Raw genomic sequence first — 16718 nt, forward strand, 5'->3', positions numbered from 1 at the left:
TGCAAATGCGGCCGAAACCTGGACATGGAGAAATCCCGGAGCGACAAATCGCTCACGAGTTAAGAGCAACACAACCTTGATGAAGGGCTGAAGCCCGAAACGTTGGTGATGTATCTTTATCTTTGCTCTATGAAATACACTAAGGAACCAGCGGAGTTTCTCCCGCTTTGTGCTCCACCCTCGGTTGCATGGCGGGGGGTTTAACATTAACAAATCATGTGATCTGACGTCCGGCAACCTGCGGGTGACGTCAGCACTGACAACGTCATTGGATCTTGCCTTTGGTGCTGGTTGTGCTCGCAGCCAAACTTGACGGCGTCTTTCATTCAATAAGCCCAACCATCTCTCTCTCTGATTGGCTTGTGGTCACTGTGACGCGTGCTTTCCGGGATGATCGGCAGGTCACTATTGGGCTAAAGCCCTGTCAATTAGCCGCGGGCCGAGTCCGAGGTTTGGTCGGCGTGTTGCATCAGCTCATTTGGGGGAGGGGGAAGGAAGCGGGATGGAGGAGATGGCTGAGCAGTTGAAGGCCGTGAGCGTGAAGGGCCAGGTGAGTGAGGATGGCGGCGTGGGCGGACAGCTGCACCGTAGGGTGGGCATTGTCTGATCCTCGGTGACCCCCCCTTCTTGGCAGGAAGCGCAGGTCTGGCCATTAGTGAGCGGACAGCAGTGTGTTGGAACGTGAGGGTCGAGGTTTCATCCGCGACTTCATGGCCCCTGCTGGGTCTTCATACCCCACAGGTAACGTGCAGTGATGAGCATTGCTTCTGCAGAGGTTGTGGGGTGGGAGGAAGAAGACTGGCGTGTCAAATCACGACTAATTGCATCAATGAGCAAGATCTCAATCGGATGCCATAAGTGGATCTTGATTTCTCATTGTCTAATCCTCCGGTCAGTGCCACGATTGAGATTAAAATTATTAATTGTCTTTAGTCCCACAACTCTGACCACTCGATGTCGGGAAATGTTATTATGTATTCCTGTTGTATCCGTCTGCACGACTGAAATGTCACGTTTTTTTTTACACTAACTGCAACTGTGGATGTTGATTTATCTTTTTAATATCTTTTTCTTTCTTGGCATATTATTGTATTTATACTTTTTAAGCCTGTTGGCGCACCGTTGCCTGCTTTTGAATCTTCTCCCAGATGGGAGGAGGGAGAAGTGTGTGCCTCAGGTGTGGTGATTTATTTCGTATGTTGGTTATCTTTACGAGGCAGCAGGGGATGTAGGTAGTATCCATGGAAGGGAAGGAAGTTTGCATGATGTTCTGAGCTGGAGGCCTGAATCCGCTGCTTCTGGAGCTGCTTTTCTACTTCAGCAGAACAGCTTCTGTGCCATGCAGTGATGCATCCAGAAAATATGCTTTTGATGATGCAACTGCAGAAGTTGCAAGATGTGGGGGACCTGCTGCCCTTCCTTATTCTTCTAAGAAAGAAGAGGCATCTTGTGTGCTTTATTGGCGATTGCTTTAGCATGATTGGTCCAGATCAGTGTGGTGCTACTCCTATTGTGCTGGAAGGCCTGGCCCGCCCCCTGAACCTATGACTTCTCCCTCCCAGATATCCCCACAAAGGCTGTCATGCCCAAACCCCTCCTTCAGTACCGGCCTTGGAACTGGGCCAGCAACATGCACAATGATTGTGGTTTGATTGGTTTAATCACCTTAATGTGTGGCATGATCAGGAGTTTAAAATTCCTGTACTCGGTGCCCCACACCGTCAGCTTCATGGTGCAGCAGTCGCTGATCTCGGCGGATTGAGAGGCCGGGAGACTTTACATTGCATCAGCGTCACTACGAGAGAATATTGGGTGGATGAAGCTCTCGGTGCTTTCAGTGTTGAATAAACAGTTCGTAGGGTGGCCATTTACCTTGACGTTCATCATGGCTTTGGCCAGTTGTCGCGGGCTGTCTTGATTGAGGATGATAGAGGCGAGTGTGTGGTCGCTGTCCGAGTCGCTGCTGGGTTGGTTTGGGGCGCTTGCCAAGATGGCTCCCCCCATGCTGGAGCTGGAAGTGGTACCACCTCAGGTTTTCTTGCCCCATTGATCTGTCCCCAGCCACCAGAAGTGATATCTGAGGTAAAGGTAGAAGTTGGGTGGTCTAAGATTGCGATGGCTGTCAGCTGCATGGATGGCTCCTTGGGGGAAGGTTGAGACTTGCATATTTTCGTGTGGTGCTCTGTCTTCCTGCAAGCAGAGCATGTGGCACTTTGGGCCGGGTTGTTCTTAAGTGAGTGCTTCCCATGCCCGGAGAAATAGCACTCTGGCGCTTAATAGCACCCTGCATACCACGGTGGCTGCATTACCTGAGGAGAATGCTTCACTCTGCAGTCTCCATCAATTTAGCCAGGTCCACTACTTCCATAGGCTCCGTTCGCCCTTTTCTATTAGCCTCTGTCTGATGTAGCCAGAGCTGAACCAGGCCAAGCATGTGTCGCTAATGGGCCTCAGCTCATAAATCATAAATCTCATAAATCGCCTCAGCTGCTACAGTGCCTGCATATTCTCATCAATCGACTCACCCGGTGCTTGTTTTCGGCTGCCCAGGAGGAATCGTGCATATGATATTAATTGGGGCCCGGTACTACTTTTGCAGGAAGTCCGTCGCCTCAGAGTAAGTAGCAAAGTCTCATCACTTGGAAAACACGTGGCCGATTTGAGAAAAGAGTACTTCCCTCTTGTCTTCCTTGCTCTGCATGTCATTGTGCCTCATGAAAGCGTTGAAGCAGCTCAACCCCCACCGCCCCGTTTGAGAACCTCACCCCTGACTGCAAGCTGTTAGCCACTAGTAGCAGATGGTACAGCCCTGGAAACAGCCTTCGTTAAATCGGAGGTCAAATGATTCTTAGTGGAAGGAATTTAGAACCCAGCACCAGCCCATGGAGAGCCCAAGTAGTTGTGGTAAAAAGCAGAGAGAAACAATGTTTGGTCAAATCATAAACTGCTTCACTCTACTAGATGCCTATCTAGTTCCCCACATTGCCAATATGGTCAACGAGATCGACAGTTATAGGTTTTCTCGACTATTGACCTCGTTGGCTTATTACCAATCCGGCCAGAGGACAGCCCTTGCGTCGCCTTCGAGGCGGACAACCGCCTCTACCACTTCCTCCGTGTCCCTTTTGGAGTTACTAATGGGTCTTGGACTTCCAGCAGGAGATAGACCACATAGTCGATGACTATGATCTCAAGGCCACATCCTCTATCTGGACAATGTGACCATCTGTGGCCATGATCAGCAGGACCATGACGCCAACTTCCACAAGTTTCTCCAGGCAGCCAAAAGCACTTCAAGGCTGGCTATTTGTCATGGAGAAGGGTATCATTGGGCCAGATCTGGACTGCATGCTCCCCCTGTTGGAACTCCCATTACCCCAGATCCTCAAGGCTCTGAAAAGGTGCTTGGGCCTCTCTTACTATGTCCAGAGGGTCTCGAATTACGTGAACAAATCCCGCCCCCTGATTAAAATTGGCCACCTTCCCTCTATCGGCAGAAGCCCAAATAGTGTTCGCACGCATCAAGGGCGACATCGCCAAGGCAACAATACTTGCTGTAGATTAATTCATCCCTTTCCAGGTAGAGTGGTGTGTCCCACTTCGCCCTGCCTACCACACTCAACCAGGCAGACAGGCCCGTGGCATTCTTTTCCTGAACCCTCCAGGGCCCCGAGCTCTGACACTCAGCTGTTGAGAAAGAGGCCCAAGCCTATGCGCTATTGGAGGCACTATCTGGCTGGGAAACCATTCACCCTGCTAACTGACCAACATGTAGTCGCTTTTATGTTAACAAACAGCGGGGAAAAATTAAAATTCTGGGGTGGAGAATTGAACTGTCCACCTACAACGATGAGATCTTGTCCCAGCCAGGGAAGCTCAACGAGCCTCCAGATGCCCTGTCCCAGGGGACATGTGCCAAAGTGCAGCTGTACCGCCTCCAAGTCCTCCACAACAACCTCTGCTAACTCAGGGTCACCAGGCTCTACCACTCCTCTACTCGGTTGAAGACATCAAAGAGTTGACATGCAACTGCCTGGTCTGCGCCGAGTGCAAACCTCAATTCTATCGGCCGGACAAAACACATTTTGTCAAGGCCACGTGCCCCTTTGAGTGGCTGAGCACAGGCTTTAAAAGATCCCTCCCATCCACCGATAGGAATGTGTACTTGTGATGATGTAATGGGGGGGTGCGTATTATACTGACTGCTTGCTATTGGTTATGACTGTAGAGATACTCCACTCTACTGGTATAACAGATGGAGGTGTTTTCCCACTGGCCAGTTTAGAGGTGGTTCTAGTCTGTTAATAAAAGCCCTGTATTGGTATAATACTTGACTGGCCAATGTCTATGGCATATCAATACTTCCTGAACGTCATGAATGAATACTCCTGCTTTCCATTTGCCATCCCCTGCCGGGATATGACCATGGCCTCCGTCATAAAGGCGCTACGTGGCATCTTCGCTCTGTTTGGGTACCCCTGCTATATCCATCTTGACCGGGGGGGGGACTCCTCCTCTGTGATCGAGGAGCTGCACCAGTACCTGTTAGCCAAGGGCACAGGCATGAGCAGGACCATGGGCTATAACCCACCCACCCCCCCCGGGGGATGGGCAGGTAGAGATGAAAAATGCCACTGTTTGGAGGGCAGTTCTCAGCTCTTAAATATAAATCAAGAGGACTGCCCACCTGGTGGCAAGTCGCCCTTCTCGGCATGCTCTATGCCAACAGGTCTCTTCTCTGTATGGCCACGAATGCAACACTGCAGAAACGGCTCTTTTCCTTATCCAGGAAGTCGGCATCCAGAACTACAGAACCATCCTGGCTGATGAACCCTGAGCTGGTGCTGCTCCGAAGGTTCATCAGATACCCCAAAATTGATCCTATGGTCGAGAAGGTCCACCTGCTCCACGCCAACCCCCAATATGCCCTGTGGAGTATCAGGATGGTCGACAGGACACCGCCTCCATCTGGGACCTGGTGCACGCAGGATAACCCTCCTGACCGACCAGCCAATCCCCTCCACTGTTAACCTAGACCAACTGGCCCCATTGATTTCACGCCCCAAACTCCAACCAACCCGAACAGCACCCCTCAGCTACCGGAGTCACTGCCTGTTGCGCACGACACCAGGAAACGACAGCTGTGCCACAGCAGACCCTGCGATGGTTCCAGTGACAGACAAGACCACCGGACAGGCTGAAACTGCAAGGGACTTTGGAACTGCAATGAACAATAAAAGCACATCACCCTGCTGGACTTTGTTTAAAAAGGAGGGGTGAATGCAGTGCCACCACTATTGTGTATAGATGTAAATATGGGCTGGCCTGCCCCAAACCTGTGACTCTTCCCTCCCAGATATCCCCATAAAGGCTGTTACACCCAAACCCCTCCCTCAGTTCCTGCCTTGGAACCGGGCCAGCAACATGCAAACTGTGCTGACACTTTAAGGTGATTATAATCACGATTCTCTGATTGTGGTTGATTGGTAGTACAATCAAGTCATTGGAAAAATGTTTACTCCAAAAAACATAAACAATCTACTTTTCCACTTCAGTGCCATTGATTTGGACAGGGATGTGTTCTCTGCCCCCTCTCCTAAAGATACTGATTGTCCCCTTCATCTTGTTGATGTAGAAAGTTATTTATTATCCTGGTAACAAACCACTAGTCTTTCCATGTTCTGTCTCATTATTTGTTACCTAGCCTACAATTGTAGAGTTGTCAGCAAATTTGAAGATGTAGTTTGAATGATATTTGGCTGTACAGTTGTGTAGTTCTGCTTTTACAAGAGAGGATACAAATAACCTCCCAAGGATGTTGGGAAACATAGAGACTAATGCAAGGGAGGAACTGAAAGAAATCAGTATCTCTAAGGACATGGTCTTGGGGAAATTGATGGGATTGAAGGCAGATAAATCCCAAGGGCCTGATAATTTACATCCTAGGGTACTCAAGGAAGTGGCCATTCAGATAGCAGATGCTTTAAGAATTATTTTCCAGAACTCGATAGACTCAGGATCAGTACCCATGGATTGGAGGGTAGCTAATGTTACCCCACTATTTAAAAAGGGGGGTTAGAGAAAAAAGCAGGGAATTTTAGGCCGGAGAGCCTTACATCAGTAGTGGGAAAAATGATGGAATCCATTATTAAGGATGTAATAGCGGAGCATATGACTAGCAGAGAAGGGATCGGACGGAGTCAACATGGATTTACAAAAGGTAAATCGTGCTTGACAAATCTATTGGAATTCTTTGAGATGGTGACAGGTAAAATAGATGGGGGAGAGCCAGTGGATGTGGTGTACCTGGACTTCCAAAAGGCCTTCGATAAGGTCCCACATAAACGACTGGCTTCCAAAATCAAGGCTCATGGGATTGGGGGCAAAGTATTGATGTGGATTGAGAACTGGCTGGCAGGTAGAAGACAGAGAGTTGGGATAAATGGCTCATTTTCTGAGTGGCAGGCAGTGACCATTGGGGTGCCACAGGGATCTGTACTGGGACCCCAGTACAGATTTACATTAATGATCTGGATGAGGGGATTGGATGTAATATCTCCAAATTTGCAGATGACACTAAGCTAGGAGGGGTTGTGTGCATGGAAGAGGGGGTCAGGAAGCTCCAGTGTGATTTGGATAAATTGAGGGACTGGGCAGATACATGGCAAATGCACTACAATGTGGATAAATGTGAGGTTATCCACTTTGGTAATACAAACCGGAGGGCAGATTACTATTTGAATGGCAATATATTAAGAGATGGGAAAGTACAGAGAGACCTAGGGGTACTGGTACATCAGTCTCTGAAGGCGAGCATGCAGGTACAGCAGGCGGTTAAAAAGGCAAATGGTATGTTGGCCTTCATATCAAGAGGGTTTGAGTATAGGAATAAGGATACCTTACTGCAGCTGTACAGGGCCTTGGTGAGACCCCACCTGGAGTATTGTGTGCAGTTTTGGTCACCTTATCTAAGGAAGGATGTTCTTGCAATGGAGGGAGTGCAGAGGCGATTCACCAGGCTGATATCTGGAATGGCAGGAATGACTTATGAGGAAAGATTGCGCAAATTGGGATTGTACTCACTGGAGTTTAGAAGATTGAGAGGGGATCTCATAGAGACATATAAAATTCTGGCAGGACTGGACAGAATGGATGCAGATGGGATGTTTCCAATGATGGGAAAATCCAGAACCCGGGGCCATGGTTTGAGGATAATAGACAAACCATTTAGGACCGAGATGAGGAGGAATTTCTTTACCCAGAGGGTGGTGAATCTGTGGAATTCATTGCCACAGAGGGCAGTGGAGGCAGGTTCATTAAATATATTTAAGAGGGAATTAGATCTATTTCTTCAGTATAAGGGTATTAAAGGTGACGGAGAGAAGGCGGGGACGGGGTACTGAACTTTAAGATCAGCCATGATCTCGTTGAATGGCGGAGCAGGCTCAAAGGGTCGAATGACCTACTCCTGCTCCTATCTTCTATGTTTCTATGTCAGACAAGAAGTCAAGGATCTGGTTGCAAAGGTTCACTGAGGCCTAGATTCTGAAGTTTAATTGAAGATGCTAGGGTCTATGGTATTGAAGGCTGAATTGTAGTCTATGAATTGTAATCTAACACAGGTGTTCCTGGGCCAAGAGGAGAGCGAGGGAGATTGCATCTGCCGTGGACCTGTTTTGACGATGGGCAAATTGAAGTGGGTCAAGGCTAGTAGGTAGCCTGGATGTAATTGGTGTTGATAGCTGTAGGGCTCAATATCTTATAGAACAACTCCAATTATTTGAAATCCTCATTTATCCAAAAAAAATTTTGGAGTCATACTGACCAGGAGCATTGAGCTGCTGGAGGTAGTGGGCCTCGGTGGGGAAATGTCGGTGATTGGCGGCAGCCAGCAATTTTTGGCGAGAATTAAACATTATTTTAAAGCTTTAAAAGCTTTCCCTTGTTGGTTGTATTTTAAACAGTGTTATGTGATTTGCTGTTGCTACTGGGCTGTTTTTTTTTAAAATGACCACTTTCTCTGGGGGGGAAAAAAAAGTTCTCTGACATTGTGCAGCAATAATCTGCACTATCAGGAAGAGAGTAAAAGATCAATGCAATGTAGAAGAGATTGCAAGGGTATGTCAGGGTTGGGGGGCCAGGTGGCGGGTGAAATGGGGGAAGGACCAGAATATTCAATTTTCAAAGAGGAGCTATGAAGTATTGAACTACGTTTCACAAACATTTCTACGACTGATTCCACCTGCGGTGAATTCGTCCATCGTTATTGAATGAAGATCTACCGGGACCAATGCCTGAAGAGGGTGCACAAAATCAGTGAACCGGTGCAGACTCGACAGGCCAACATGGCCTGTTTCCACTCCGTAAATGGTTATATGGTTATATGGACATAGGAGTGGTCCTGATCATTTTGGATATTTGGAGTGGTACTGTACTTGTAACCACGTTGTTAAGGTTTATTCTTGTGGGCGGGCAAGAACCCTTTCTGCTTCCCAGTTTGTAAATTCTTTATTTTGTTTTTGATTTTAGGTTGAAGTTGCAGATGAGAAACGTAAAGGATGTAAGAAGACGTGTATTAAAGAAAGTGGTGATGCAATGAAGAACGAGGTGACCAATAATTTATTCCCTTTTCTAGAAGGCTAAAACTATGATAGAATGCAGAGGATAAATAGTATCCCTACTTATAATATTTTTACAAGCATTGGATTGAATGTTTTCTTTCATTATATTTGGTGTGCAGTCACTCTGAAACTTATTCTTTACTACATTAATCTACTTTATACTGTTAGTGAAAATTATTCCACGGAGCCTTATCTATAAAAGATGGCTTTCTCGTGTTTATATAGTGCCATTGGTGGGTGCCATAATGCTTGATGGTGGGATTGTCAAGATTGAGAATAAATTTGTGCTGGGGATTATGTAATATTTTAATTCATTAATTACTACAAATAAGTTGGAGCCTTGAGTATGTAAATTTATTGTGGAAAATGTGATTTGGGTGTTTAATTTAGATTGGGATTCTTAGCACCAAATTCTTGAAGTTTGGAGTATTGCTTGAAATTGGGTAACAATTCTTTTATAGTTCACAAAAATGCTGGAGAAAAATCAGCAGGCCTTTATTTTCTATGGATCAACTACTGTTTTGCTTTCAAGGGATGCAGTATGACTGCTGAGTTTCTCTAGCACTTTTGTGTTCTGCACTAGAGCCCAGTGTCTGTAGATTTTGTGTTTACCTTTTAACAGAGTGATGCGTCAGCAAGTGAATTACGATAGAGGAGTGAATATGCTAATTACTGGCTGAGATAGTATTGAAGATTCCTAATAAAATTCATTCTCCTTTTTCTTTCTCCTGTTTAGTTGGATCCATGGCCAGCTTATATCAATGAACGACTTGAACTGTACAACAAACTCAAAGCCGAAAGTGACTCAATTTTGGCAGAACGAGCAAGCAAAGAGAGCAAACGAATAATAGTTACTCTGCCAGATGGTAAACAAGTACAAGGTGACTCCTGGAAAAGCACTCCCTACCAGATTGCCTGTGGAATCAGGTAGTGTATTTTTTTTAACATGTTCCGAAAGGTTATTTGTAGTAAAACAATTATGGACTCCATATGTAAAAAGAAATTGGATTATGATGTCATTATAGAAAAGAATGTACAAAATTGAGAACCAAAGGTTAAAAATGGATATTAAAAATTATAAACCTATTTCTATCTGAAGTAGTGTGAACTAAGTTTCCAATATCTGGGTTGATTGCATTCTTGGCTATTGAGAGAAATGCAAATTGTATTTTTGTTGTTTTTAAAAGATCTTGAAACAGTCAAAGCAAGACTAACATTTATTATACATTCCTAATTTTCCTTGATCTTGAGTGTAGGGGAAGGTGGGGGAAGGAGGGAACTATTACTTCTGCAGTGAAAAACAAACGAAAACTCTAGATGCAGGAAATCTAAAATGGAAATCCTGGAAACACTCAGCAGGTCAGGCAGCATCTGTGGAAAAGGAAACAGTCAACATAGAAACGGGAAGGAGAGTAAATCAAATGGGGGGTGGGGGAGGGATCAAGGCTGAGAGTGACCTAGGAATAAACTATAAATGAGGATATCTTGGGAATTTTAGGGCAACAAAGGAGAGAGAAAATTATTTATTCATTAAAGCTATGAAGTGGGGAATTTGGAGATGAAGAACACAAACTTATAAAACACAGAGCTGCTGGACATGCTATATTAGTGGTGAGAGGAAATGTCATTTGGATGATTGGACCTGTTAATGCTTTCTCTTTCCAAAGATACTGTGACTAGCTGAGTGTTCCATTGTAATCTGCTTTTATTTCTGTGGAAGGGAAGGAAAAAATAACCTCCCAATATCCATATTCAACTTTTGTGCTTTTAGATTTTGGACAGAAGAGAATTTTCCTTTTAGTTTCCATTGACGTTAGCTTTGCGTGACAGCTTTGGTCTTGTTGAATTCCAAACTGAGAAGTTGTACTGAGAAGTTGCCTCTTGGCAAATGATGCTTTCCTTCAGTTTGCTGATAACAGAATAAAGCAAAATGATTTTCTCATTGGTGTCAACTAGTTTTCTATGTGGCTATAATTTGGTTCTGCATGTAAACTTGTAGTGACTTTAACTCCATTCATATTGTGACAGATTATGTTGTATTTTATATTGTATATAAATGTGTTTTAAAGGAGACAAATTGTGGTAGGTTTTTTTTGTGTAGGTCACAAACAAACACTTCAAAACAGATCTCATTTAAAATATTGGAGCTCTGCTCAAGCCAAAGCAAAAGTTTTGGGGAGTGCCTAAAGAGACTTCACTAATAGATTGTTGTTTTGGAAAGCAACACATGAAAGAACTTGGAGGGTTAGGTCCGGAGATGCAGACTGTCTGATTTCAGTTTGCTGTTCTAAGATGGTCATGTGGTTTTGCAAGCAGAGAGGGTCAAATAGGTTTTTCTCTGAGTGAGAGAGAGAGAGAATTCAGTTATACAGTTCAGTAGCAGCAGTTGGGACTGGAGCAGGACAAGCTGGCAAGCTTGTGGGAAAACCCCATTTTGAAGACTGGTTGTGAGTGCTTAGTTCAGCCTGGTCAAAGCTCTTGTGGTCCATACAAGAGGAGAGGACTGGCTGCCTAATGTTTCACTTGAAATAAGAGAAACAAAAAGGAACTTTGTGGTGACCTGAAAGAAAGAGGTTATCATCTGGAAAATCCTGATGGGGCAAATTTCTTTGGCAAGACCTGATGTAGCTGATTAGAAGGAATCCATTTGTGTCCAGTGAACAACAATTCTCTCTGAAAACTGACAAGAACTTTCCTGAGCGGTAACCATTTGCCTTTCAAGCACCAAAGTCTGGTGAACTTCATAAATGTGAAATTCTGTCCACAGTTTAAGAATTGCCTGCAACTAGTGAACATGGAGGAGTGAGAAGTGAGATTGTACTGTGAATCAAAGAACTTTTCTAAACTTGCACACACATTATGTACAAGTATGCTTAGAATTAGAAGGGGGGAGGTAAGTTAGGTTAAGTTAATAGTAATAAGTTAAAGTTTGATTCTGTTTTGATGTTTAAAGATAATTAAAATCAACTTTTGTTTAAGTAACCATTTGTCTTGGTGAATTTCTGTTGCTGCTGGGTTTCAGGTCCTCTGGGCTTGTAACAATATTTCTTTTGCCTGATTGAATACATATTGCAGTATATTGATATTATAATAGTCATGTGCCTATTTGCTTATTTATAAACGCTGTTAAATTTTACTGTGGGCACCAAGATTTATCAGGAAGCAGGAACTTGCACTCCACCATCTAGCTCTTCCTCGTGAATGCTTTTTAATTTTTGGACTGGCCAGTTTCTGATTCAAGACAAATTATTATTTGCCTCATTTTTATTTGTGGGTAATATTGATGTACGTCAGTACATTTCAAAACCTATTGTGTAAAGACTTTCAAAATGGAAGTAAGTTTAAAAGATATATATATTCCCATTTTATTAAATGTGTGTGTTTACTTCAGTCAGGGTTTAGCTGACAAAGTCATTGTTGCGAAAGTAAATGGAGTGGTTTGGGACCTCGATCGACCTCTGGAAGGAGATTGCAGTCTAACATTGCTCATGTTTGATGAGGACGAGGCTCAAGCTGTAAGTAATTTTTGGTGGTGTCAGTGATGAACTTTAATTATTTATATCCCTCTTGGCAAATGAGCTAACTTGTCAATCAATTACAGTATGTAGTAGCATCCAGATTGTTGGCATGCCTAAATAGCATGAAAAGCTACTGCTCAACCTTGCCCAAATTCTCAGCTGGTCTGCCCCAAGTTATTTTGTACTTTAATTGGTATGATACAAATTAATTGAAATGTATTCAGTCAACTTTTGGGGGAAAGCCCATTATCAAGACTAATAAATAGGTGAAATTACATTTATAATGGTGGGGGGGGGGGCAGAAGGTATGAGAGGTGGAGAGACAGGAAGAGAAAAAAAGCATGATGGGGAAAATAAGTACAGGAGTATGTAAAGAGGTGGGAGCAGTGAAATTGTATGTGTGTTGAGGTTTCCTAAAGTCTGTTCATGCCATTAAGTTTAAGGCTGTCCAGGAGGAATGGGATATGTTGGTTATCAAGTTTGCATTGAACCTCACCTGACAATTGATGAGGCCAAGGATACATGTCACTGAATGAATGGTTTGGGAAGTTAAAATAGTTGAACAGGAAGTCAAGTTTAGAGCCACAGAAATTGATAAAATTGCTTCTGCAGCATATCATTGGTACCTTGCTTGGAGCTTCAGAGCATTCTTAGAAATGTGAGGGAAAATGGAACGAGTGCTGTAAGGATCATTAGGTATCTTAATGACCATATTGCTGGGCCAGAAACCTGACACAAATATAGCAATGAATCTTCTCTCAGAAGGGAGAAGTGACCTGTCAAGGTTGATGTTGGGCTGGTCAAATGACTGGTAAGGCTGCCTATGCTGAAGTGTGTGGCTTAATGTTGCACCCGAGTTGGTATAATGAATCTAGATTATTGCAGGATGTATTGGTCCACTGCCTGAATTGCTGGTTCTCCTACATGATCTACTGAATGTGATGGAAACTGCTGATTTTCCCTTTATTTGCCTGCACAGCTCTCCTAGACCAGATGTTTCTCTATGATAATAGTCCTGCGATTGTCATTGACCATGTTACTGTGGAGAAATCTTCAGATGGAAGTGATGAGAGACAGTGTGAGATCCTGGTAGTGCTTGTATTAACACACTGGTGCTTCCCGTTCCTCAAAATAGCCTACTTTGACCATGCATGGTTCAGTCCTGATGTATGTGATATCATGGATGTACTCTGACAATGAACTTGAACTTTGAACCCCACATTTCAGTGCCAAACACCAGCCTCTCTAAACTTGGATGTGGCATAATTCATTGCTGGGGAGTACTGGCAGCAGGTAGGGATTTATTTGAGAAACCCAGGTCCGTAGTGTGAGTTCACTGGATTATTATGCAGCCTGAATGGATGTTTTTTTAATAGTATAGACAGGTACTTATTAAGACTAGAGGACCAAGAACACCATAACAAATTAGCATTTTTCAAATAAATATCTGCTTTACCAGTCGAATTGAAGAGCTGTTGATGAGCAAAGCAGCTTCTAATCGAGGAATTGTCTGTAAAGTATTTCTATCATCACATGCTTTTGTCAAGAATTTTGCTCTTTGTTCCAGGTATATTGGCATTCAAGTGCCCATATATTGGGAGAGGCAATGGAAAGAATCTTTGGAGGGTGTCTCTGCTATGGGCCACCCATTGAAAATGGGTTTTATTATGACATCTTCCTTGAAGAAGGGTACGGTTCAGTTAATTTATTATTTATCATTTTTAGTTCTAATTTTCTGTTCAGAGGTAAACTATTTTTATATAGTTTGTAACAAACCTGTTTAACAGGGGTGTCTCCAGCAACGATTTTCCAGCTATAGATGGCCTTTGTAAGCGTATAATGAAGGACAAACAACCGTTTGAGAGACTTGAAGTGAAGAAAGAGACTCTTCTGGAAATGTTCAAGGTATGCAGCTTGATAATTTCAAATCTTTTCCAGCATTTTTATATTTTGCTGGTGGCAAGAAGGACAATTTGTTTCCTAGCACCAGCTTGTTCTTTGATTTGCCTGTTGTGTGCCTGGGTAGTTAGAGGAAGAGACTTTGATTAGAGGAAGCTTTAATTGGACTCACTTAGGATCTTGCCTTTTAACATCCATCCATTTATAATGGTAAATGTTAACTGCAATGTGCCTTACACCAGTAATGACATCAGTAAGCTTGTTCTTTGTATAATCCCTTCTGATTTGTATTATATTTTCAGTCTTCAGATGTACAGCCTCTCTTCTCTTGTTCTACTCTTTTATGGCTAATCCTGGAGTTCTTCATAGATCTATGAATTACTCACAGAAAATGTATGTGTTTTTTTTTTTTCCTGAGAAGGAATATTTGTCTAGATCTCTCTTTGACTAAGATTTCAATTTGATGTTTGGTGGTTCACAACTCAATGCTGGTAATTATTTTCCTCAGTTTATCTCTTCAAAGTGGACACTTAAAAGTCACGCAAGGTGCTAGATGTTGAACATAATTTTTTTAACAAAGTTAATGGTGTACTATGGGGACTGCAGTTGGCCTGAAAATAAATGCACAGTGAAAATTCCTTAACCAAAAATAAGCTGATTTTTTTGTTGTTGTCTTGATTAGCTTAAAGTGTGCTCTACTCTTGAACCAGTTGGATTCCTTTTGAAGTAAATCCACTCACTGTGCCATTGTTTTGTATGCTAGCATTCATTTAATTAATCCTGTTGCCCCAAGGCAGGGATGGGGTAGTGGATGTGGCATGTCATGCTTACCTGGCTTGTAGAGAAATGGTGATAGGATTTGGGTTAGGTTGAGCTGAACCCTAACCCTGTCTTATACTTTTACTTATTTACCATATGAAGTAAGGGAGTCTGTCTCACAAAAGTGAAGCATCAAAATTCTATTTTGTAGATTTTCCACTACTGTAAAAATGAAAACAAAATTGTTAATGGGGATGTTCTGATGTAGAACCACACTGTTGGAGGAACTCTAGTTCTGGCTGCACCTGATGTCAGATAGGTTGAGGTACTGCAGCAAGTCCTAAAATGTTGATCACCCTTCTGCCTCCACAGATGTGGCCTGACCTGCTGACTTCTTCCAGAAGTTTGCTTTTATGTTCCATTTTACAACCTCTGCAATCTCTTGTGTCTCCAAGAATGTACTGATTTTTGGCAATGTGAAACTGATCCTGGTTTTCACCAGTTTGAGAGGATGTTTCTATTTCTGATATGTATTCACTATTTCATACCCCATTTCCTTTTAGTATAACAAATTCAAATGCAGGATTCTGAATGAGAAGGTGAAAACTCCAACTACAACAGTGTATAGGTAAGGAGCAGTGATGTTGTGGTGATTTGGGGATTCCTTTGAATCAAGTGATATTTAATGTACTTATTCTTGATGCATTTAATTTATAATATTAGGAATGCAACTATTTTAGTAGAAGGCACACAATGAAAAGATATTAAGAGGAATAAAGAACCAGGAGGTTATTTGGATCCATGTGCTGTCTCTTTAAAATCATAGCTGAGCTTTTGCCTTGGTATGACTTTCCTCCTGTAATCCCATATCCCCCAATTAATGCTGTTCTGCAGGGTTCAACTTCCCAGACCTAATGCTGATATATTCAAAATGTCCAAAGCCAAGGGTGAGGTACTAGAAGATTGGAGGGTAGCTCATCTTGTCCCATTGCTTAAAAAAAGGTTCCAAAAATAAACCAGGTAGTTATAGGCCAGTGAACCTGATGTCAGTAGTAGGTAAATTATTAGTTCTGAGAGATAGGATATGTATGTATTTGGGCAGCCATGGGCTGGTTAAGGACGGTCAGCATGGCTTTGTGTGTGGTAGGTTGTGTTTAAGGAATCTTGTAGAGTTTTTCAAGGAGGTTACCAAGAAGATAGATGAAAGAAACTCTGGATGTTGTCTACATTGGCTTCAGTAAAGGCTTAACCTTTTGAACTAACCTCCCCAGTGGGAATCGATGGAGAGGTTGTAAACTGGATTCAACATTGGCTGTGGTGGTTGGTTGCTTCTGAGACTGGAGGCCTGTGGCGAGTGGGGTGCCTCAGGGATCTATGTTCGGACCATTGTTGTCTATATCAGTCATCTGGATGATAATGTGGTAAATCGGATCAAGTTTGCTGATGACACAAAGATAGGAGACTTTGTGGACAGCGAGGAAGATTTTTCAATGCTTGCAGAGGGATCTGGACCAATTGGGAGAATGGGCCAAAAATGGCAAATGGCATTTAATGCAGAAAAATATGAGGTGATGCATTTTGGAAAGGCAAACCAAGGTAGGGCATAGTAAATGGTAGGGCACTGAGGAGTGCGGAGGAGCAGAGAGATCTGGGAATGCAGATACATTGTTCCCTGAAGGTGATGTCACAAGTGGACAGGGTTGTAAAGAATGCTTTTGGCCTCTTAGCCTTTATAAATCAAAGTATTGAGTATAGAAGTTGTTTAAGATTTGGTGTGGCCAAATTTAGAATATTGTGTGCAGTTCTGGTCGCCTAACTATAGGAAGGATATCAATAAGATTGAAAGAGTGCAGAGAAGATTTACTAGGATGTTGCTAGGTCTTCAGGAGTGAAGTTACAGGGAAAAATTAAACAAGTTAGG

The 16718-nt window shown here is 43.2% G+C and overlaps 1 protein-coding gene across 3 annotated transcripts in view; it reads left to right on the forward strand.

Moving 5' to 3' along the window:
- The first annotated feature begins 443 nt into the window (after nt 1-443).
- Nucleotides 444-16718, forward strand: part of tars1 (threonyl-tRNA synthetase 1) — a 42415-nt gene continuing 26140 nt past the window's right edge. For 2 of the 3 annotated variants that reach the window (XM_069924307.1, XM_069924308.1), the window contains exons 1-7: nt 444-550; nt 8530-8607; nt 9358-9548; nt 12013-12136; nt 13707-13828; nt 13927-14044; nt 15361-15425. In XM_069924307.1, the coding sequence (XP_069780408.1) occupies nt 503-550; nt 8530-8607; nt 9358-9548; nt 12013-12136; nt 13707-13828; nt 13927-14044; nt 15361-15425 (746 nt within the window). In that variant the 5' untranslated portion in view covers nt 444-502. Of the gene's footprint in view, nt 551-578; nt 742-8529; nt 8608-9357; nt 9549-12012; nt 12137-13706; nt 13829-13926; nt 14045-15360; nt 15426-16718 lie in introns of those variants that run through there. The other variant, XM_069924309.1, reaches the window with a different exon arrangement.

The sequence above is a fragment of the Narcine bancroftii genome, chromosome 3, assembly GCF_036971445.1.
Source record: "Narcine bancroftii isolate sNarBan1 chromosome 3, sNarBan1.hap1, whole genome shotgun sequence".
In the NCBI taxonomy this organism is placed as follows: Eukaryota; Metazoa; Chordata; class Chondrichthyes; order Torpediniformes; family Narcinidae; genus Narcine; species Narcine bancroftii.